Consider the following 24,592-nt stretch of genomic DNA (forward strand, 5'->3'; position numbering starts at 1 on the left):
CCGCGGCTGGACCTAATATGTCAGAGGTCCCTTTACCTTTATCTTTAAGAAGCACACTGCTCATGCCATGGTAGACGTCTTAGAGTCTGCATGCTATGAGAAGGAGGTGAGGACCACTCCTTTAAAAACTGCCATCAGTAATCTTTAGAAGTATGAAACCATTTATTTTAATTTTAATGATAATAATAATAATTTATTATTTATACCCCACCCATCTGGCTGGGTTTCCCCAGCCACTGTGGGTGGCTTCCAACAAAATATTAAAATACTGTACAATGGTCTGTTAAACATTTAAAGCTTCCCTAAATAACAACAACAACAACAATTTATTATTTTAAAAAATCTACCTCGTCAAAGAGGGGCAGCTTTTTAAATGGTTAATGTCAATTGGTTAAATGTTGCAGCCCTAAAAAAAAAATATGGCGGATTTTGGCACAGTGGATTTAAAATTTACTAATATCGTTGGTTAGTTATAAAGCGTTTCATATTTGTGGGTTGACCTGTGCTAAGGGTTTGGGACAGAGAATGCTTCTACAGTATTTCCCTCCTGACTACAAGGGCCAGCCCAAGCCATTTATCCAGCAAATGGTGACTGCTGCTCTTGTGCTGATAGCAATCCCAACCCACTCAGATTCTGTGTTCCAATTAAGGATGGGCAAATCCGTCCATTTCAGATCCTCTTAGTTTCTAATTTTTCCACTCTGCATAAATGGGGAGTTGCCTGTATGTTCCTCAGCTTCTTGAGATAAGTTCATATGATTTTCAAAGTTCCTTCTTATAGATGAAATCAAATCTCCAGTTTCGCTGTCCCACCAGTTAACAACATCCATGGGACACTGTGGCTTATATTACATTAGAAGACCGGATTCTAAACAATTTCCCCATTCATGCTGAAAGAGCTGCACTCCTAATAAGGCCACTAAGCAATAGTTTAAAACTACTAATTATTCCTATAACATTACATGACATTGTTGTCCTAATGACGTTTGTTTCTTTGTCAGTCTTTTTTAAAAAATATAATTGAGCTTAAACTGGCCTGAGGCATCCTATGATGTACTAATGATTGTCATTTCAGATATTTTGGGGAATAACTTGGAGACACTCCGCACAGTTAATGTTGAAAGAAATGGAAATATTATTTATACCTGGAAGGTAAGTAAAGAAAGAGAGACAAGACTTTAAGAAATGGTCTACTTGATGCTATGTGTGCTTTACTGGAAGTCACGCTGAATACAAATGGGCATTGCACTCAAGTAAGACTTGGTGTGCAAACAATAAGTGTGTCCATCCCTTCATTTAATCTAAACTTTAATTTTGTGCTGAAATGAGAGATCTTATCATTACAAAACTGATTAATTTATAATGCTGACTTCATATCCCACTTCATTCATAATCAGTGAAGTGCTTCTATTTAGCACATTTTGGACTGCAGGCTTACCCAGGAACTGGCCGCATTGAAACCAGTGGGATTTAATTTGAACAAACTCACCGTATTTTTCGCTCCATAAGACGTACCTGACCAAAAGACACACCTAATTTTTTAGAGGAGGAAAGGGGGAAAGCCCTGGTTTTTTGGGATCAGCTCACAGTTGTGCAGCTTCTTTTGCAAAGGGGGAAAGCTCCTTTTTTTGAGGATCAGCTCAAAGTTGTGCAGCTTCTTTTGCAAATGGGAAAAGCCTCATTTTTTTGGGGGGGGGGTCAGCTCACAGTTGTGCAGCTTTTCGGCAAAGGGGGAAAGTTCCATTTTTGAGGATCAGCTCAAAGTTGTTGAGCTTACCTTGCAAAGGGAAAAATCCTGTTTTTATGGGGTTCAACTCACAGTTCTGCAGCTTCTTTAGGAAAGGAAAGGGAGCCATTTCTACAGTTTCCAGACAGATAATCTAATCAGCCAGTCACGTGTTGCTGGGGAAACAAACAGCCTCTGTCTGCAGAACATTCAACAATGGAGGCTGGTCAAGGGGCCGGGGGCCGGGGCCGGGAAGGGAGCTAGCATCCCTTATCTCCCTCCTGATCTCTTGCAGTCAGCTGCTGAGCGGGTTCCTTTCAACACCCTCTTTCTAGCCTTTAGCTCTTTCTAAGAAAAAAGAAAAAAGCACAATCTGCTTTTCGCCCCTGGGCAATTCGGCTCCAGGGACCAGGCATTTGCTCCATAAGATGCACAGACATTTCCTCTTACTTTTTAGGAGGAAAAAGTGTGTCTTATGGAGCGAAAAATACACTACATTGAATTGGACTGTGAGTGTTTGAATCCTTGGTTACATTAGCTGTCCTCCTATCTTGCCTTTCACCACCAAGATGCTCCCGGAAGTGCACCACTGTGCTTATCAGACACTTCCATCGGGACAACCAATTATCTGTAATCCCTCCTAAAATCTGGTCCTATTTATTTAACAATTTATACAACTATATTTCCTTGTTTGCTATCAGCTGCTCCTCAGAAGCATTGGACTGGATGGTCTCTAGTATCAAATGCCTCTGAGAGGTTCAGAAGAGTCGGCAGGGTGGCATTCCCTCCGCCCATCAGTGGACAACTTTTGTAAACTGTGACAGCTGAAGCACTTTCATTTCTGAACAAAGACTGGTCTTACCCAAATTTTCCTGGAACTGTCCCACCACTGATCATTGGGTCATGCAAATGTGTTTTCCATCTGGCTTGAAAGCAGTACATGTGAAAAGGTTCTAGGAGTCTTGGTAGACCACAAACTTGACATGAGTCAACAGTGTGATGCAGCAGCTAAAAAAGCCAATGAAATTCTGGGCTGCATCAATAGGAGTATAGCATCTAGATCAGGCATCCCCAAACTTCGGCCCTCCAGATGTTTTGGACTACAATTCCCATCTTCCCCAACCACTGGTCCTGTTAGCTAGGGATCATGGGAGTTGTAGGCCAAAACATCTGGAGGGCCGCAGTTTGGGGATGTCTGATGTAGATCAAGGGAAGTAATAGTACCACTGTATTCTGCTCTGGTCAGACCTCACCTGGAGCACCACAGTTCAAGAAGGATACTGACAAGCTGGAACATGCCCAGAGGAGGGCAACCAAAATGGTCAAAGGCCTGGAAACGATGCCTTATGAGGAACGGCTTAGGGAGCTGGGTATGTTTAGCCTGGAGAAGAGAAGGTTAAGGGGTGATATGATAGCCATGTTCAAATATATAAAAGGATGTCATATAGAGGAGGAAGAAAGGTTGTTTTCTGCTGCTCCAGAGAAGCAGACACAGAGCAATGGATTCAAGCTACAAGAAAGAAGATTCCACCTAAACATTAGGAAGAACTTCCTGACAGTAAGAGCTGTTCAACAGTGAAATTTGTTGCCAAAGAATGTGGTGGAGTCTCCTTCTTTGGAGGTCTTTAAGCAGAGGCTTGACAGGCCTATGTCAAGAATGCTTTGATGGTGTTTCCTGCTTGGCAGGGGGTTGGACTGGATGGCCCTTGTGGTCTCTTCCAACTCTATGATTCTAAGAAGTTAAGTAGGTGAAGGATTATCACCACTTTTATCTCAGAGATGGGCTACCTGTGGCCCTAGGACCACACACAGTTCTTGGTCTAATATCACCTCCCTGCTCCCTGTAGGTGATCAGTTCAGGCTTTTGGCGAGAGCAACAGATTCCTCTCCCTGGCTGTCTGCTGGGCAGGAAGGAAGAATGGAAAGGAAGAGAACAAGGACTCCTGGCTGTGGCCTTTCTGATTTCTGGCATCTGCCCCATTCAGCACTGACATTACCTGCAAGGAAAAAAAGCTTCACCTCCCTTCATGACAGGGGAAAATGTAACCATGTATTTCAGGCTCTTGAAGATAGGGACCAGGGCCAGTGAAATTTGGACAATTGATGATAAATGTTTATATTATTTCAGGTGGTACTGAATGTTTTTAAAATGTTCTTTTCTCATGGTTAAATCACTTCCCTTGCAGGGGAATCAGGGGCACACCTATATTGGATTGTATGAGCCTGGTAGTCAAAAGAACCAGGTAAGAGCTTCATCCACCATATAGAATAGGGAGTGTTATTGAGCTTGACTGTGTCCAAAATAAAGGCTTTTGCAATTGCTACAATAAAACCAACAAGCGTAAAATCTATTAACAGATAATTATATATATATATATATATATATATATATATATATATATATATATATATATATACCGTGTTTCTCATATTATAAGACATGTCTTATATTTATTTTTTCCTCAAAAAAACACACTATGGCTTATTTTCAAGGGATGTCTTATTTTTTTCCTCCTCCTCCTGCCGCGGCCGGCATTGCTGCTGCGCCTATCACTATGTCTTATTTTCGGGGTATGGCTTATATTCCTTGAATGCTTAAAAATCCTGCTATGGCTTATTTTATGGGTATGTCTTAAAATATGAGAAACAGGATATATATATATATATATATATATATATATATACACACACACACACACACATTTATAAAATGATGAATATGAAGATTGACATATCGTTATAAATCAGCAGTATTGACCTCTCCAGAATCATAGAAGAAAAAGGGTTTGGCCAAGATCATGACACTAAAGGGAAGAAGCTTAGCAGACCTTCTAGATGGGGTAGGATTTAAAGATGCAATGCAGCCTTCGGGTAAATCATCCTGTTATTAGCAGCCTCATAAGGAACCTCCTTAGGGGCTGATTTGACTCAGGATCTTAATTGGCACAGTGAGGTTCACATGGCAGAAGTAATTCCCCTTATGAATTGGGGCTTGGGTTTGAATCAGTTATGGCAGGAAAATGCAGTGAGTGGCAAATGTTCTGGTATTACATGTTACTGTATCTGGCTTTCTTCAATGTATATAGGAATGGGTTCATTCTGTGACACCTACAATTTTTATACCACCCTCGGGTGCAGGTCCATGCAGGTGATATTGCAGGTCAGGGTGTGAGATATTCGGAGACACCTTTTCTCCAAAAGGGACTCAGTTCCCCAACACAGATGCAATTGAGAAAGGTCTCCCTGGGCACTGCTGCCACCCAGGAGCCAAGGCAGGTCCAGCAAAACCATCATATCACAAACCCGTATAATCAGGGAGAGAATGTGTAGCTAAACTCATATCCCTAAAACGGCTCATAATCTCCTGTACCTCCACGTGACTCCTTCTTGGATTGAACCATCATCCTGTTACCATATTTAGTCACAGTGATTCACAGTCAAAATAAGATCCAGAATTAGAGGGAAAGCTGGGGGAAATTGGCATCTATTATAACTTTTGAGAACTTTCAGAATAAATAACTTGAACAAAACATGACCAGTAGATAAGATGTGCATGTATTGATTGGTCTAGCATAATAGGTAAGAGAGCTTTCTTCTCTACACCTCCATAGCACAAAATTACTTGGTTTTGAGGGTATGGACTTTAAGGAACCTAGTTTCAAGGTGATTGCTTTGGTCAATTGTGTGGAGACTAAAGTGTGTGAATGTAAAGAACAAGAAGAAAGAGAGAACTGAATGTAGTTAAGATATGTTGTTGTTTAGTCGTTTAGTCGTGTCCGACTCTTCGTGACCCCATGGACCATAGCACGCCAGGCACTCCTGTCTTCCACTGCCTCCCACAGTTTGGTCAAACTCATGTTCATAGCTTCGAGAACACTGTCCAACCATCTCGTCCTCTGTCATCCCCTTCTCCTAGTGCCCTCCATCTTTCCCAACATCAAGGTCTTTTCCAAGGATTCTTCTCTTCTCATGAGGTGGCCAAAGTATTGGAGCCTCAGCTTCACGATCTGTCCTTCCAGTGAGCACTCAGGGCTGATTTCCTTAAGAATGGATAGGTTTGATCTTCTTGCAGTCCATGGGACTCTCAAGAGTCTCCTCCAGCACCATAATTCAAAAGCATCATCCTTCTTTATGGTCCAGCTCTCACTTCCATACATCTCTCACTTTAAGATAAGTTAAGATATACTTGCTCATAAAATATCCAAACATTTCCCCCCAATAGCACTTATATACTTTTGAAAAGGACTTACACATGATCAGCTGCTCTGTCAACAATGAGAAGACACTGCTGGGTAAGTTCCTTCCTGTTGCTTTCTCATTAAAGTTATGTTCTGCACAGTGTTAGAAACTCAGATAAATAAGCTATGTGACAAATGGCACCTAAAATCTAGGTTGCAGTCACCACAATGGAATATCTATTTGCCAGGGGTTGTACGGTAGTAGATGACCCTCGGGATCCCTTCCAACGCTACAATTCTATCATCTCAACTGCATTGTTTGACAGGAGGGGGTCTAACAACAATTCACTTGCCCCAGTATGCAAGAAAGAGAAACACACTCAGTGGAAATGGAAATGGTATTAACTATGAACTAAGGGGGAGGTTTTTAAACTGGTCGCTAACTTGGCCCCAGAAATCTTCACATAGTTGCAATTGGACCCACGGCAGTAGCAAAACGCACCTGGCTAATTTCTAAGACTGGTTCTGTATGAAGACTCATGGTATCTTGTTAACTTGTACCATCGATCCTTTAAGTGTTGCAGTATAATCTAAGTTACGCCATTTTTAATGCAGGCTTTGGCATGTTGGTACGCAGTGTGGTGAGGTTTCACATTTGTGCACTTAAGCATAGTTTAGTGCAACATGAATGAGCAGGAATGAGTCTTGGGCTCCTATTCTCCCCTTGTTCCTCCAAGCCCAGGAGGAGGAGTTTGGAAACATGTGGTTCCACATTTGTTTACCCGCCAGATTGTTACACTGGCCAGTTCAATCAAGCCAACTTCAAACCACACTATTGAAGTTGGCTTGTTTAAAACAAACATAGTTAGAATTAAGCACAGTTATGGTCTGGTCAACACAGAATGCTGCCATTAATCAGAAGCAAAAACCAAAGCTTCTGAATTTCTCCTAGTCCTGCAGGAGGAGGAGGGGGAAGCACTCAATTCCAAGGTTTTCCTTATCTTGTTTCTTCTCATGCTCATGATGCTAAACTATGGTTTTAGTATGATGAGCACGCATGAGTATTCGTTTTTAAATATGAGCTAACCACCATGCATTTTTATTATAGCATTGCTTTAAAGTAATATAAACATAGTAGGAATACAATTGCGTTAGAGAGGCCACATTCCCTAGGGCTGTAGCCATATCCCTTGAAAGTCTTGTTAATTTACCTCAGACAAACATTGTGGGAATTCAATATTTGACGCTTACAATTTCTATATATTTGTTGTTATTAGCGGTCAGTTTTCTCCAGTCAACAACAGAAGAAAGAGCAAATCTCTCGTTCCCCCCAGGTACTTAAAACATTGATGCACCTTTAAATGGATGTTGGATATGATTTACAAACAGCAGACTAATATTATGTTAATTCTGCTTTCATCCCAGTGTCTAAATGTCTGACCTTGCTGATTGAAATTCACCCAGTAAATAATGTGAAAGTTCTAAAGGCTGTGGACAGCTGGATCAGAGTGCAGGTCAGTAATATTTGCAAACTTTTCATGATTAGGCGTGTATTAACAGCTGTTAGGATTGTTTTCTGTGCCAAAGTGACATAAAGCCTGCTTTCTATCTTAAATATAATTTAACGGTAACAATACCATTCTCTCAATTAGACTATGCAGTACACCTTTAGCCAGCTGTCTAGCTTCAATACAGCAAGCCTGTTATCTCTGAACAATTTCCTTTTACAGTTTGTTTATCCAGTTGCAGAGACAATTACTTCTCCAGCAAGCCACCTCTTGCTCATTTCAGAAGATAAATGTAAGTACTTAAATTTAAAAAGCATTTTGATAAAATGTGCTCATCATTTGGAAGCAAAATATCCATTGAATTCTTTGATGGTCTGTGTTGTCTCTACTGCATAAAAAGTCAAAAGAATGACATTGTTTTTCAATTTTAAGATATTGAAAAAATCGACATCAAAGTTGTCAGAGAAGGAGACAGTGTGGTAAGAAGCTTAATCCACTCCTTTTTAATTCTTTTGTTCCAGTGGAATTGGTTGGGTTGATATTTTTATGGACTGTCATTGTGTAATATAGATGAGGTCAGCAACTAGATGGCCAAATTCAGCCCCCAGCTGGAGTACAAGTTGGCAAGATCTTGCCATTAATCTATTTTGGTGACTCTATTTTGGCTGTCCTCCTAAATTAGCTGCAGGATTGTTCAGGTCAGGTGTTTTTTCTACATGGTGGGGATGGTCAGAAAGAAACATTACCTGCATTCTGATCTAAACTGCACATGTTGAGGTTCTACTGTAGAAGTGAGTGTTTCCTGAACAGGTCTCTAGTTACTGCAGTGTATTTGATTTGACACACATTGTTTCACTCTTTCACTGATTTTCTGTCCCTTCTAGATGATAGAAAATGCAAGCCAGCTTTCAAGACAAAGCATTGTTGACGATATCGTTTGGGCCCAGTGGGATATGCTGGAGCAAACACTATTTTACATTGCCTCAAAGGTTGAAAATATGCACTTTTTGTTGCTTTGGTTACGCACTTGCATGCTATTTATTCAGTGAAAATCTTACATATTAAAATAGTAGCACTGATAATAAGAAAGATAGAAATGTGTTTTGAAATATACCTCAAAATTAGACTTTCATGCCATCTGCTCTTTATGCCCTGGTACTTAATTAAGTAGGGGGGGGATGTGATTACCCACTGGACACGGAACGGGATCCTGTATAATAATAATAATAATAATAATAATAATAATAATAATAATAATAGATAATTTATTTATACCCCGCCCATCTGGCTGGGCTTCCCCTGCCACTCTGGGCGGCTTCCAACAAACTTTTAAATACATCAAATTACTGAGTTAAATATTGGGAATCTAGTGGTGAGAGTAGATTCTTGAGTGAGTAAGTGTTGATTTTGCAAAATGTAGCAGAAGCTTCTCCGCTAAATGTCTACATTTCCATGTTCATTTCTGGGGTGAACACAAGCGGAGTCTTCAGCCATGGAATGAATTGCATTTTCTACCAGAAGGTATTAGCAATCAAAAGACTGCAGGCCACAGCTCAGGACAATTGATTACGAAAGAGAGTGATTAATATTCAGTTTGTGATGAAAGTAAAAGAACAGTTACAGAGACAGTATTCAAACTGGATTGGCAGCTACGGGGTGAAAACTACAAAGTGGTAGAGGCTGGATGGATTCAGTGCCAAGAGTTCTGAGGAGAGGTCAGCAGGACCCAGCAAGACATATGTGGCTGAATCAGATTAGGGTGGAAAGTTGGACTATAAACAGCTCTTTCTACCAGCAGCGTGACTTGATGGAGGAACTGGAGAAGCAAAGAGGCAGAAACAGGGTATGAAAGAGGAAGCTGGAGGGCAGAGAGTAACTCTCTTACAGCAAAGGCAGGGCGAAATAACTTTTCTTCTTTAGGGGAGAACTAAAAAGCCCTTTAGGTCTGTGATGGTGAAGTGAGGACTAGCAGAGTCACACAGGTCTCCAAAGCCTGATGTTATACAAGGCTTCTGCAGTTGAAGGCAGTACTACTTCTGAATACTAGTTGCTGGAAACTGCAGCAAGCTTGGATCCTGTTTGCGGGTTTCCTGCAGGCATCTGGTTGGCTGTGGTGGGAACTCTTCTTATGTTCTTAGAGGATTGTAACGTGAGACAACAGGCTATGCTTTCCTCTGGTCCTTAATTAAACTGAATACAAAATGACAAAAAGATGGAGGGGGGGAGAGAGAGCACTGGAGAGCAAAGGAGGCAGGGAGAGGGGCCATGCTGACTTGGGGTGGAGAGATCCCATGAAGACTGATGTTTTGGGGGAAAGAACCTCCCTGCGGGAGAGAATAATAGACTCATGGAATTATAGAGTTGTAAGGGGACTCGAGGGTCATCTAGTCCAGCCCCCTGCAATCCAGGAGTTGCCGCTAAAGCATCCATGGCAGGTGGCCACCCAGCCTCTTCTTAAAGACCTCCCCATGAAGGAGAGTCCACAAACTCCTGAGGGGGGACCGTTCTACTGTCAAACAACTCTTACTGTCTTAAAGTTCTTCCTGAGAGGTTTAAACCCAATGAAGAGTGAGGAAAATACTAGATTCATTAGATAAGATATTCATGTTTCCCACCACAGTGCAGAGGTATGTGGTGTGCAGACAGATTGCAGTGTGCATATATTTGCATTGGGTCATGTCAGTGAGTGCTGATCTGCCATGGGCACAGAGCTTATTCCACGGGGGCTTTGAGTAGGTCATATCACGATGTAGGTTGGAGGTCAAGTAGAAAGAGAGGCACTTGTATGTTCTGGAAGTCTCATACTGGTGTGTGTGTGTGTGAAATATATACACATAGACATACACACATTGAAAATAGCCAGCAAGTCCACTATTGCTCTAAATCAGGCATCCCCAAACTTTGGCTCTCCAGATGTTTTGGACTACAATTCCCATCTTCCCCGACCACTGGTCCTGTTAGCTAGGGATCATGGGAGTTGTAGGCCAAAACATCTGGAGGTCAACAGTTTGGGGATGCCTGCTCTAAATTGAGGATAGCCAATACAAGCTTCAAGTTCAACTACATCTGCATATTAGAACTTGAAAGGCACCATGGAGATTTCTAACTAGTGCGCTATGGCCAAGCTTAAACTGACAGTGAGTCTGAGTTCCTTGGTAACAAGCTTGTAAAAAATGTCATTTTCCTGAAAGTAAAAAAAAACACACTAACACCAGATGTGTACCCAGGTGTGCAGATTAGGGTGCCCAGCTGTCACAGCCTGGCATCTTTTTTTCAAATAATTCAGAACTGCTGATCTAGCTATGAGGCCACATTTAATAAGGACTTGCAGGAGAGGTATACTTTTGTGGTGGTTTTTGCTGTTGTTGTTAATAGAGTCCCTAGTACCAACTGTTAAAAACTGTGCAGGGCAAATGTACTTAACCCTACTGAAATGTTGTTGCAAATTGTAGACTGTAATTTAAAACTAAAACACACACACAGCTACTCTGAGTTTTTAAGAGCCGCTCTGAAATGAGAATAGTGTTTGCAGTTTTTCTACCATGTCTGTGCCAAAAGGCAATGGGAAGCAGCTTGATACCCACAAAAGGTTTCCTCTTATGAAACTGCAAACAATGTTTTATGGTAAGCAAAACCATAAGTATTTGCAGACAGAAGGTAGACAGTCTGGGGGAGGCAGGAAGGAAGTATCAAAGCTGTGTTGTGGTGAATTTTTTGTGCTTTCTTTCTGAATTGCTTCAGGGCACATATGTTCAAAGAAGGGTCATATATTTTAAGGATGGAGAGCTTTTAAGGGCAGAATTGGATGTTACAAGGTCAAACACAGCTCTAATGCGTTTTCTTCTTCTCTCACAAATTGGACTCTAAAGCTAGCAATGAGCCTGGCTGTAAGGAGTGGGAGTGTAGGGAGATGCATTAGCAGGGGGAAACTATGGGTTCAAGAGCAGAGGACAGAATTATTCTCCCCATGCATGCATTCCCATTGACTTAGCCAGCATCAGTTCATGCTTTGCCAAGATAATGTCCAATTCTTCCCCAGTGGTTTAAATGTATGCCATTAAAGTCTCTCTTTGTTGTAGGAATCAAGGGACACACTATATTGCATCCAGTTTTATCCTGATAAAAACTTCAAACTAATAGTAAGTTCTATTAAGCTTTTATTTGTTCAATTCAGAATACAAACATTCTGTTGATCTAGACTGCAATCGTAGCCTTATTTACCTTGAAGTAAAGCCCATTAAATTCAGTAGGACTTACTCCTGAATAGACATGGTTAGGATTGTGCTGTTTAAATAGTCCGCAAAAGGCCTCTAGTCTATGAAAAGTTCATCCTTTTGGTTTCTTAATTTCGCTGTCAGCTTTGCCATTTATGCAGAGTCCATTACTTAGTGCCTTTTTTGTTTTTCAAACAGCTTGAAACACCTTTGGATATCAACTTGGATGACATAGGATTAAAGTGAGTTTGGGTGGAGTACCTTTCTCGCCGTTTTCCTCAGAGCTATTTAGAATTGAATTAAACAATATCTCAGCTTCATGTGCTACTGCACATACATCTCTGCACTCCAAACCAGTTGTAAAATCATTTCCTGCCAAGGAGGTGTTGCCGTTGGGATTGGAAGCTGAATTCTAGAGGGGTGGGGTGCTCTTTTAGAGCTGTAGCGACACACTATTCAATGTAGATAGTGATTCCAGATTCATTTCTGCATCTTGATATCCTATGTGTGTTTATGAATTGGTTTTCTGTTTGGCAAGCCTAAAAGCAGCCAGTGATTGTTCCGTGCTTCCCTCAATGCGGCAACAACTTAGTTCTTTTTGAATTTTCCTGCATATATATACAAAGATGCAAGAATTGATGAAGATGACTCCATCTCCTGAAGATTCAATTCAGACATAACGGTGTCATTATGAGGAAGAGTCCAAGCAAAGCACTGAGTTCATGTGCTTAATAAAATGCAACAAGCTATGCCTTGTGTAAACAATGGCTTGCCAGCCGACCAGGTTTCCAAACAATTATGGAATTGTATTTGGAATCCTAGTGTAATGGTAAACTGTGGTTTGCACAAGCCATAGCCTGTCACATTCAGACAAAGCAGCAAACTATGGTTTGCTGCAGACTAGAAGCAGAAGCTTGCAGTCTCCTATTGTGTGCCAAGGGGAAGAAGACTCCCTGCAGCTTAGTCTTATAATAACAAATTTGTCTGAGGGCTGCCAGTGTCTTAACAGGCTGCAGATTGATCTTGGCAAGGCTTCAAAGATGTCACTATTTTGAATAAAGAAGCAACTTCATGTTTCTGTTCCTAGATCTGTGAATTTGGATTTTAACTGTTCTCAAGACCAAGAGATGGTATCTAAACCTTTGAATATTCAAGTTTTTACCAGTGAAACAGGTAATGTATACATATGACTCAGACTTGTGAGCCTAATTTACCAAAACCTTTGAGTTTTACTTGCAGCTTAATTCTTTCTATCCTTTCACCATCATACAGTAAACTTATCCCCTTTAGGTATTTATTGTAGTTGAATACAAATGCCAGAAAAGTCATGCATCAACCTAGCATTTGTTGTGAGCAACATGCATATTTTAATTACTGTTCTTCTGTACTTAAGTTGGGACACGCTCTGTTCTCTATCACTCCTTCCATGAAACTTGCTGAGAAGAGCATGTCTGCATCACGAATCATGTAAGGCACAAATGATATATTCAGATCAGTACCTGAGCTCAAGAGTGGTGTAACGAAACAGCTCTTGCATTTCAAAGTAATATATTATCTGTATGTTATTTATCTGCTTTTTTATTTCTTTTGGTAACGTAAAGGGTGGTTGATGATTACTGTGTTTTGCCTTGATGCAGACATGAAAAGCAAACCTTTTTTTCAGAGATGTAATCACCCTGTCTCTCAATTGAATTCATTCTACTTCCACTACTGGCAGAAAATTTTACCCGAACTCCCAGAATGTAATACCAGTACTTCAGGTTTAAGGATGAACTTGTTTGAGGCCGCACTACATTATGATATAATATATGAACATATATGTCTTAGAGCTTTGAGCCACAATTATCCAACATGCATACAGGGCTTTTTAAAGGAAGTACCTCTGATATTCGCACCTTAAGTGCGCAATATCACATGTGTTTGCCCTCTGAAGTGTTACAGGTGTGTGAGAGATGGCTACAACACATTTTGGGTGGGCTGGAAAAACTGAAATGAAATATCCTCTGTAGCTTCCAGTGTAATACAGCTGCAAGTGACTTAAGTACTGTATTTTTCCTTGTATAAGACTAGGTTTTTTCACTAAAAAATTATGTCAAAAATTTGGGGGCATCTTATACATGGATACATTTCCCCCCATTTTCTTAAATTGGAGTCCCCAAAAAATAGGGGGTGCCTTATACATGGGGGCATCTTATAGATGGAAAAATATGGTATTTAACAAGTTGCTTTTTTCAGGGAGTTTGAGAGAAGGCACAGCTGTTCCTCCCAGGAAGCTTGAATGTTACTTGAGTAAACAACAAAATGCATAGTTCAGAGAGGAAAGGTTAGAGCTACCATGTTTTTGAGCACAAGGGGTCAATCTGTTTGAGATGTGTTTGAGATTTCTTTCCTTCAGCTTCTAGGACCAAAAGAGTTTGGGGAGCCGAAGAAATGGATCTAGTCCAAGTACCATTCTGTTTTCTTTTAAATCTGCAATGGAAAAGTCATTCATATTGTTAACTAAACCACCACAGGGAGATTACTCACAGATATGCATGTAGCCATGGAAGTATCATTCCTCACTGGGCTTTAATCACTTCATTTTTCTAATATTTAAGTGGACATTTTTTATAGTTGCAATTTCATGTGGAACACACTTTCTTCTTTTTCTAGGATGTCTCTGCATATGCTGCAACCTTGTTCCTGTTAGTCCTGAAGAAGTAACATACTCCGTGTCCTTTTTACATAAAGGTATGTTTATAGTGCACTCCTGTGCATGTCTGCTTAGACGCAAACCCAACTGAGTTCAGTGAGGCTTCTCCAGGTATGTGTGGATAGGATGGTAGCCTAGTGCATCTTGTCCAAACTTCTTCATTCCATTACAGGATTTGTATTTATTTTAATCTCTGTCCCCTTAAGCCTCCTTACCCCTTTGACACTTGCTTTTGTTTCATATCCAAATTTTCAAAAGCAAATATATGTAGTTTCAATTAGTTATTTTTGTAAAGAATAGATAGTGAAAGCACCAAAGGAAAGAACCATTTAATAAAACTATATGGAAAATATCTTCTTGAATTCATTGTTTTTGATGATGTAAAATATAAGAATTCAAATTCAAAAGTACTCTCTGCCCATCTTAGAAATACAAATGTATGTAATTTGCCCATCATAGAATTTTGCATTGTCTAAGCTATATTTTTACAGCATTAATATTATGGTTTGCAAGAGGACTTTGGAATTTGCCTGCTTGAAATTTATTGTACTTAATTATTTAAACAAAACTTTTTGGGGTTTTGCTTAGTAAATTTTATTCAAGGCTTGCTCTTGACTTCCTTGATTCATAAATGGGAACCACATTCCCCCAGACACAATCACCTAAATATCTGCACTTCAGTGAATAAACCAGAGGATTTTATCCAATGCTGCACAAATGGAGTCTTGTTTGCGCAATGGAACTTCCCTTCTTTGCCTCTGCTGCATTTGTGCTCCCAGTATCTCCTCTCGAGGGCCCCTCAACCCTTTTGAGGGTGCAAGGAAGAGGGGCTGCAGGGGAGAGGAGTTTTTGTGCAAGCGGAACAGCAACACCAGACACAACCCAAGAAGATTCAGTTAATAATAATTTGCAGCTCAAAGTTGAACTTTGTGATGCAAGTGGAAGCGGAAGAGTTGGTTCTGTAATGTTACACACACTTATCTGAGAGAAATGACCAGTGAATTCAGTAGGCCTCATTTCTTACCGTAGTACAGTAGATATGCATAGGCTGCAAAGCATGTAATCCACAACTTCCTCTGGGGCAGATTTCTATTGTGTAAGAAGCTTCTAGCAAAGGGGTGGGTAACCTTTCAGGCTGTATCACCACCACCACTTCCTCCTCATATAGTGGTCCAGATCTGGTGATCACTCATTGGGTACCAGCCCATCCTAGGGCTGTGTTCAGGAGTAACTTCTCTGCTGTGAGGTGAGGCAGTGGTGTCTTTCTGATGCTGAATTAAGATGTTTTGTTCGGAGCTCTGGTACAGTTCTCAAAATAGGACCTCCCTCCCTTCCTAAAGGTACACATGAAATCAAGTACCACAAAGTAAGTCTTGTGGTTTCTTAAAGACTAACAAATTGATCATGGCACAAGTTTTCGTGGAACAGAAGAAATACTCCTGAGCATGTGCAGATGGGGCAATAGAGTTAGGCTCTCACATGACAAGTTTGTTGAATTACACCCTTCTCCCATCACAGCACGCAGAGGTGTGCATGTTCACACACAGAGGGGCATATGTGCAATATTGGGAATGGCAGAGATGCAAATGAAAGAAAATTTCAAATTTAAGGTGGAAACCTAGCTGAGGTGGAACTTTCCAATTTCTATTTTTTTATTATTTGTTCAGAAATAGTTGTATAAAACTGACTTCGTGTCTGTGGTATACCAAAACACCCCCCTCTTAATCCGTTGCAGGTTATAGTAAAATGTACACTATTACTCTGGAAAGAGGGGATTCCTCAGAAGTGAAAGATCTTACTTTTTTAAATCTTGGTAAGTTTCTAACTTCCTCTTTCTCCTCCAGTACTTCCCTTGATTACATACAATTATGATCAAAAATCCTTAAGTGGTTTTTTTATTGTGAAAAGTGGAAATGCACATACTGTATTTTCCCTCCTTTGTCTTACATGAGTCTGTTACGCTTTCCCAAGATGATTGCTAAATTAGCAAATCTTTCTGTATTGACCTTCATTTCATTTGGCATTAGCAAGTAGCTTTAGTTGTCTACAGTCATGAGACCATAGCATGCTTGGGGGGGGGGAATGAGAATAACCAGGCTGCTTATTTCCTGTGACACAGCCTGCATAAATCTTGCTGTCTTGTGTATTGTGCCTCTGAGACACAGGAGTGGTTCTTGCTGGCAAAGGAAGCTAGACTGGGAGTTATGTAGTTGGCACACATACAGGATACAAGTATTCTGGTTTTAATGAGATTAAGCAAACTTAGAATATTGTTACAAAAGTTGGATGCCTCCCTCTCTTTCTGCCAAGCAGTGGCAAGAGCCCATCGGGTTCTAGGTACTCACTTAGGGTCTATGGTCCTTTGGAGAATTGAGACATGGCAGAGGCTGTCGTAGCTTTAAAAATATACAGTGGTACCTCTGGATATGCACACCTCTGGTTGCGTATCCTTCAGGATGCGAATACGGCAAACCCGGAAGTATTTTCCCGAGTTTCACTGCGTGTGCATGCGCAAAACAGACACCTCCAGTTGCAAATTCCTCGGGATCCGACCGGAGCTCTGGAATGGATCCTGTGCACAACCGGAGGTACCGCTGTAGTTTATTCACCTATTTACACGTTCAGGCTGCATGGAGGGAGTCCAGATCTTACACCATAGTTATTTCAAGAGGGGCTTGCATTATTATTATTATTATTATTATTATTATTATTATTATTATTATTATTATTATATTTGTATACCACCCTATACCTGCAGCAGTGCAGTCATCTTTCAGCCAGCCTGCCCAATATGGCTGCTTTCTTCCTGCTGCTTCTTCCCAGAACCCCTTGCTACCAGACACACAGTTACCCAGGCAACCTTCCAAACCCCTGTCTCCTGAAAGTGGGGAAAGCACTTCTCTTGCATTGCCAATGGCCCTCAATGGCCTTTCATTGTTTCTTAATGGCCCTAGCTTGGCCAGGTCGTTTTTGCATAAGCTAGCCCAGGAATTCCTCTGCAGCTTGTATTCTCCCTGCAGATCCCAAATAATACAAATCCTATCATTTATTAATGTATAGGGTTTAGGGGGTCCCCCCTCTAAATCTAAATCTATAACAATATTTTGAATACAATAGTTCTGAATAACTCATCTATCAAATAAACCTAAGCTGTAAGGATAACTAAGTGCTCAAAATTAACAAGTCTCTCCTGTTCCCCCCCCCAAACGTACGTATGTTTGGTTGTTGTGAAAACAACTACAGACTATTATGTGGCTGTCTACTTACCTGGACACTTCCTGCATCTTCTCAACACTCGGCATCCTGACCTGATGTGCTATAACTTCTTTCTAACAGGTACAGTGGATTATTTAACAATTAGTTCTGCAGCAGCTTCTCTGAATAGAGAGTCCTTCTGTGTCCTTCAGGTGTCTCTACAGAAATGAAACCCACATGAACAATGCAAAATGGAAAGAACAATGAACTTAAAAAAAATTAAAAGGAAAACCTCAAGCTCTCTAACCCAGGCATCCCCAAACTGCGGCCCTCCAGATGTTTTGGCCTACAACTCCCATGATCCCTAGCTAACAGGACCAGTGGTCAGGTATGATGGGAATTGTAGTCCAAAACATCTGGAGGGCCGAAGTTTGGGGATGCCTGCTCTAACCAGTGTGTACTGTCAAGCTCTTTCCCAATTTTCTGCACTGGCTCTTTAATGATGACATTTCGGGCAAATTGGCTAAGATGCCATTTCCACCACTATGTAGGCTACTCAATGCACAGACAGATTATGCCCCGAGGGCATCTTCCACCAGCATATTTTCACCGCATGTTCCTTGGAGATAAATGGGAGTTTGCACAGGAGAGCATCATGCACTGCGCAATTGAGCAGCCCCCATTAATTTCAAAAAGGGGTTTTGTATGAGAACTACTGAGTTTGACCTTGCAATAATTTGGAAGCAGTGTCTGGGCAGAAATTGCTGAAATGTCTGTGAAAATTCAGACGTATGGCAACCCGTGTTGGATTTTGGCGAATTTCCAAACACAAAAAAAACCCAAAAAACTTTGGCTAAGTTTTACTTTTTGAAATAAGGCAACCGTAGCTTATTCCCAGATAGAATTGTGTCTAGAATTGCAGCCTCAGTGTTTTATCTTCTCATTTTTACTGCATGTTTGCATGGTTCTAGTTTTTCTTTTACCTGCTCCCACCCACCAAATATAAAACAAAAACACGAATGTGATCCTACCTTTTCCTCTTCCAACTGTGAGACAAGCTAGATAGCTTATGTGGGATATTTTCTCCCACTTTGGAAACATGACCCCATAGGAAGGTTTGAATGGGTTTATGACGAGAGGGGAGCTTTAGGTGTTTCCATGTTGACATCCTGACAAAAATTACCCCCCTACCTCCCACAAAACTGCTATACCCCCTGAGGGGGGCTGTATTTGGTGCTGTGGGTTAAACGGCTGAGCCTAGGGCTTGCTGATCAGAAGGTTGGCGGTTCGAATCCCTGTGACGGGGTGAGCTCCCATTGCTCGGTCCCAGCTCCTGCCAACCTAGCAGTTCGAAAGCATGTCAAAAATGCAAGTAGATAAATAGGAACCCCTACAGCGGGAAGGTAAACGGTGTTTCCATGTGCTGCTCTGGTTCGCCAGAAGCGGCTTAGTCATGCTGGACACATGACCTGGAAATTATACGCCGGCTCCCTCGGCCAATAGAGCGAGATGAGTGCCACAACCCCAGAGTCAGTCACGACTGGACCTGATGGTCAGGGGCCCTTTACCTTTACCTTTATGTCAGGTTTTAAATCCTTTTTTGTTTGTTATTTGCTTCCCTGAACTTCTCCGGGAGTAAGAGTGGGATATCAATTTAAGAAATAAATATGTAATACCAAGCCATATAGTTGTTAGATTGGGTGGGTGGGTGGGGAATGAGCATCCTCCATTGCCCTCCCTTCAAATCTGGTGAGCCCTTCATTAGTTTAATGGAAATACCGTTCATCGTGTGTCTCATCAGTGCCGGCTTTCTTTGATCACGTAGCACAGGAGCCACAGCTTGCAAAAGCTTTTAGAATAAAGCCAAAAAACGAGATGTGGGAGGTTCCTTTTCTGCCTTGATTCGCGTTTTCAGTCACTTAAAGGCAAAAGCATTGCAGCCCTTCTGAGAAATGCCGCCAAACTTACTCACCTGAAAAGCACACTGTACGGTATATACCAGAAATGAGTCATAATTTCTGGAGGGCTTGTTCCTCATGGAGATTTCGTTGGGGCTCGAGGGGATTTGTATATTTCAGTGTGCTGTGTGAAATGTAAACTACTTCTCTGCAACCCTGTGTTATTCAGGTGGGAATGCAAAAATCAATAGCTTGCACACGAATGCCCTCCTTTCCCCTCTCAAGTCGATGGTCTTGGATCGCAGCACAGGAAGCATATTTACCGTTGCAATAAACAGGCAGGCCTTGCTGCAGTTTCTGCGGAACAGCAAGTTGGATAACGACAGACTGGCAACACTTCACTGTTTACTTCTGCATATTGGAAGCACTAAGGAATTGGAAACCCAGGTGGGAAAAGGATTCATTTTTTTCATGCAGCACAAAGGTAGATGCCATTTTGTGTGTAAAACATAACAGCACAAGTTCCTTTCGTTAAGCAAATAGTTGCTAAAGCCATGTGTTCCATCCAATATTGGCGTTAAAAATAGGCTGCAGTCTGAAAGTAGTAGCCCATATATATATATGTAGGAATTTTAACCCAGCTCCTACAGAAGTTTAGACGACAGTAAGATTCAGATGATTCAAGCCAATCCGAATGGCGGGAGGAAGAAGCTTTGTTACTTGTAGGTTACGTGGAAGGTGGCGTATGTTTAGTCTTGACTCAGGAAAGCAAAGCACAGAGATTTAAAGTCCTTATATTTTTACTGTAAACCAGGCATCCCCAAACTTCGGCCCTCCAGATGTTTTGGACTACAATTCCCATCTTCCCCAACCACTGGTCCTCTTAGCTAGGGATCATGGGAGTTGTAGGCCAAAACATCTGGAGGGCCGCAGTTTGGGGATGCCTGCTGTAAACCTTCACACCTCAAGCTATGCTGACCATTTTATATTCTTGTTTTCACAGATTATCCAGTGGATTATGGAGAACACAGCCACTTGTTTTACTTTTGACCCCATACAGGAACTTATCATTGGTAGGTGTTTCTGGGACTGGTGTCAGACTGGAAGCAGGGGCATAGCTGGGGGGGGGGGGAATCTGTACACATGAGTTTGTTTGCCTAAAAATTCAGAGGTCATGAATCGTTAGAGGAGAAGCCCATGGAGGGGGGAATTTAAGTCAGGCTGACTGGCTGACTAGCCCAAGGTCACTCAGAGAGCTTCATGGCTGAGAGGGAATTTGAACCATGGTCTCCCAGGGCCTAGTCCAACTAGTACATCTTTCTGAGAAGCCCAAGGAAACCGATGCTGATTCTTCATATCTGATATATTCTTTGAACTCCTGATATTTTTTGGAACAATTGCAGGAAATATGTTGACTTGGAAGTTGCCAAAAGCCTTCATTGAAATGTTCTCTCAATTTTCTCAGCTTCTTTGTACAGGAGAATGTGTCTGAAGGCCAGCAAACTGGATAGCGTTTTACCATATACACCACTGCTGCACTGGAATGAGGTAAGACAAATGCAGAATTGAAGAAGTTACCCTTTCTCTTAAGCTAGGATTTAATTAAGAGTCTGTAATCGCTCCTCTTTAACATGGCCCCATAATTGGAACCTGGGGGTGGTATCAGGCTGTCACTGTTTCCGTGTGGGATTCAGTCACAGACCAGCAAATTTAGGTTGTGCAGTTAGAGAGGATGTGTCACTCTTGCACAACAAACCCAGGGCCAAAATGGGACTTCCCAAAGTTACGGGAAAATGCACTGAAAAATGTGAGGTAACAGTTGGTTGACGCAAGTTGTCTAACCTCCCTGCAGTTTTTGTGCAAACAAATTGGGATGAATACTCAATAAACAGGTTGTCTTGAAGCAACCTTGAGCACTGAAGAGAAGAATATTCCCCTATTTTTTCATAGCCTGCTATCCAAGTCTGCAGGGGAAGTTGGTGCCACATCCCTAGCCTAGATTAAGATCTTGTGTTCTTGTATTTGTAGGATATCCCTGGAATTGTATGCAGAACACACATTATCTCACTACCTGTGTTAAAGGTATGTTTGCATAAGAGACACTTGCTAGCAGGATAGTGAGTTGCATGTTTGTGATTTTCAGAAATACTTATGTAGATTTATCTGTATGTGTAATTTATCATATTTTACAAAATTGCCACTAGGGGACACTATTGTTCCACATTGTTTTTCAACAATTCTATCAAATACTGTAGCATACAGTCATACCTCAGGTTAAGTACGCTTCAGGTTGAGTACTTTCATGTTAAGTTCTCCGCGGACACGGAAGTGTTATCTCCGGGTTCCGCCACGCACACATGCGCAGAAGCACTCTATCAGTGCTTTGCGCACACGCACTATCGCCGCTTGAGTTAAGTACTTTTCAGGGTGTGAATGGCACCCCGGAACCACTTAAGTACTTAACCCGAGGTACCACTGTAAATGTTAATTTTTTTCATCTACAATACTGTCTTATTTATTTTATAGTATAGTACATTGATTATTGCCTTCATTTTATGGATCAATGGTCTCATTAGACAGTAAAATTTGTGTTAAATTGCTGTTTTAGGGGGTGTTTTTCATTGCCTGGATTGGATTAATCCACTTTCCATTACTTTCAATGGGAAAGTTCATTTCAGGTTAAGTACGCTTCAGGTGAAGTACAGACTTCCGGAACCAATTAAGTTCTTAACCTGAGGTACCTGCATACTCCGAGACTGAATGGTGCACTAAATGCCTTAAGCATCTGGATTTTGAAATGATTCCAACATTTACTGTTTTTCATGGAGTAATATCGGAATTCCACACCACCATGGATTTTATATGGCAGATGTTTAAGCAGGAGCAGGCAGGATTCAAGGACTCGTTTGATTTCTTATTTCCTTCAGAATTCATGTGGATGTTTCATTCAACATAATTGTTTTACGTTGTACTGATGTGAAAACTTTGAGCATGTGTTAAAATTACAAGCAAGATCACTGCCAAATATTTCAGTATGCAACTATATTGTTGAAGTTAATATCTGAAGATATAGTATAACCAAACCTACTCTCAAGATTCCCCATCTTCAGGAGAAAAATTGCATGTATTTTGTTTCAGTGTATAAACATTTTGAGGCTGTGCAACAGGTTAATGTCTGGGTGATAAAAAAATTCTCTATCACTCACTTTAAAGCTCTTTGCGTACCAAAGCTAGACTCTGCATGTCTCATTATCTCATTTGCTTAACTTTTGTTTATAGGAGGAAATAACTTCTCTGCTATCTCTTGCTTTCTCTCTCTTAAGGTACAGAAGTGCAAAGGCTTCTGGGAAAAGCTAGGTTCAAGCTTGGAATGCTCCAGGTGTTTTGACCCACACATGTGTTTCAACAGCAAGCTGCTTAGGCTGGAACGGGATAAACTGCTTTCAGATGAGGTAAATGGATCTCAGTAATGAATATTATGGTTCAGACTTTCCATTTTGTCACAGCCTGTTTATCTGTATGCTGTGTTTCTCATACCGTAAGTATATTGTGCTCAAAGTGGTTCATAGGATATATAGAGTATAGTAACCACAATTATAATACATTACTCTATAACAATAAGTGCAACAATTGCAGTTAATTTAAAAACATATCAGGAGATTAAATGAATGTAATAGACCACAAAACAATATCCAATATCAATGTTATAATCACATTAAGCAGTTCATTTAGTAGTTAATAATTGAAAGACCTAACAGTATGATACCTCAACGACATCAAGCTAACAGAAAAAGAGGATAAGATTAAACAAAATAGCCACAAAACACTTTAGAGAACTCAGATGTGTAAATGAATTTGCATATTGATTAAACCACATGACAATTTTTATCTGAATTGCTTGCTGGTAGAAGTAATTTTGCAATATATGATTGCTGTATTAGAGAAATAACACATTTTTGCACACTCACTCATTTCTCTTTAACTAAGAGATTTTGAGAACGTGACTGTGGGCACACCGTTTTGATATTGGTAATTGGTTTTGTGTTCGTGAAGAAAGGTTTGTCCTACAGTAAAGAAATAACTGGGCCTTGCTGTGGATTCACACGTTCACTGGTAATTTTAAATACTCATTTAGACATCTCTTTGTCTAATTCCATTTCAATACTCCTTTTATCTTCCATCCAGACGGGTGTGATTAAGCCTGGGGTGACCAATGTAGGCTGTGCATTTTGTACACGTGACTTCTCCTAGTCAATGCGAGGGCTGGTTCTGGTGTAATGAGCAACCACAGTTTCCCATTCTGTGATTTAGCTTTTCTTTTATCTTTTGACTTAAAATTTTTATTAGACATTGATAGAATAAAATTGACTATCTCATAATGTTCTTAAATCAAGTAATTTACACTTTGTTTTAGAGAACTGAAGAGAGAACAACATATACGGAAAGCATGCTTGAAAACGCAAAGAAGTAAGTTGATTTCTGTAACGTTGCTGTTTCCAGTTTTGCCTAAGTGAAAGACTGCATTTTAAAGGGTCTGTCTGTTTTTAGTGTGTTTGTGAAATTTAGCTGGAGAACAAGTTGCAGATGCCTCCAAAAAAACACTTTGGCACCTCATGGCGAACAGTCAATGGTTCATTGGTAACTTATAAAACTTCAAACGGTGTGGGTTTCTGCTATCAGGTTAAGCAGGGACACCATCTTGTTATGTTGGGCTCCTCCCAAAATTGGATCCCATCACTCATGTATCCTGTGCACACATGGCCACCACCGCCCCCCATTTGCGACAAAGGTTGGCGCCTCTGATGTTGAGTGTCCACCCCTCTTTGCCTTCATCAGCACTGGCATTTATGTTGGAGTTCACAGTGTGATGGTATAGATCCATGTGACAACAACTTCTGTATATTCTGATCGAGGCAGGCATCACTTGACACAGAAAGGCCATCCTCCCTGTCATTTTCAGGCTGCCCCCAAGACAAAACAGCATGCCTTGCAGTACTGGCATATCAGTGGCAGAAATTTTAAGTGTTCATGGACTACCTGGTGGAAAGCAAGGGATTGGCTCTGTTGTATAGACGCCTAGTTAATTCTGGTTGCTGTATCATTATTTCAAATAAAAATATGGATGGCTAGAAGGAGGAGTGGTTATCCTGTAGCATATCATAAGCTTTACTGGGCAATAAC

General features: G+C 40.9%; 1 protein-coding gene across 3 annotated transcripts in view; it reads left to right on the top strand.

The window, feature by feature from the left end:
* GSAP (gamma-secretase activating protein) overlaps nt 1-24,592 on the top strand; it is a 62,629-nt gene that overhangs the window by 6,009 nt on the left and 32,028 nt on the right. For all 3 annotated transcript variants that reach the window (XM_035126593.2, XM_035126595.2, XM_035126594.2), the window contains exons 2-21: nt 1,076-1,152; nt 3,913-3,969; nt 5,949-6,018; nt 7,182-7,238; nt 7,330-7,418; nt 7,635-7,704; nt 7,845-7,891; nt 8,297-8,401; nt 11,492-11,551; nt 11,825-11,868; nt 12,714-12,799; nt 14,279-14,356; nt 16,054-16,131; nt 17,562-17,654; nt 19,641-19,858; nt 20,415-20,484; nt 20,877-20,959; nt 21,440-21,493; nt 22,735-22,863; nt 23,826-23,878. In XM_035126593.2, the coding sequence (XP_034982484.1) occupies nt 1,076-1,152; nt 3,913-3,969; nt 5,949-6,018; nt 7,182-7,238; nt 7,330-7,418; nt 7,635-7,704; nt 7,845-7,891; nt 8,297-8,401; nt 11,492-11,551; nt 11,825-11,868; nt 12,714-12,799; nt 14,279-14,356; nt 16,054-16,131; nt 17,562-17,654; nt 19,641-19,858; nt 20,415-20,484; nt 20,877-20,959; nt 21,440-21,493; nt 22,735-22,863; nt 23,826-23,878 (1,618 nt within the window). The remainder of the gene's footprint in view (nt 1-1,075; nt 1,153-3,912; nt 3,970-5,948; nt 6,019-7,181; nt 7,239-7,329; nt 7,419-7,634; nt 7,705-7,844; nt 7,892-8,296; nt 8,402-11,491; nt 11,552-11,824; nt 11,869-12,713; nt 12,800-14,278; nt 14,357-16,053; nt 16,132-17,561; nt 17,655-19,640; nt 19,859-20,414; nt 20,485-20,876; nt 20,960-21,439; nt 21,494-22,734; nt 22,864-23,825; nt 23,879-24,592) is intronic.

The sequence above is a fragment of the Zootoca vivipara genome, chromosome 10 (genome assembly GCF_963506605.1).
Source record: "Zootoca vivipara chromosome 10, rZooViv1.1, whole genome shotgun sequence".
Classification (NCBI taxonomy): Eukaryota; Metazoa; Chordata; class Lepidosauria; order Squamata; family Lacertidae; genus Zootoca; species Zootoca vivipara.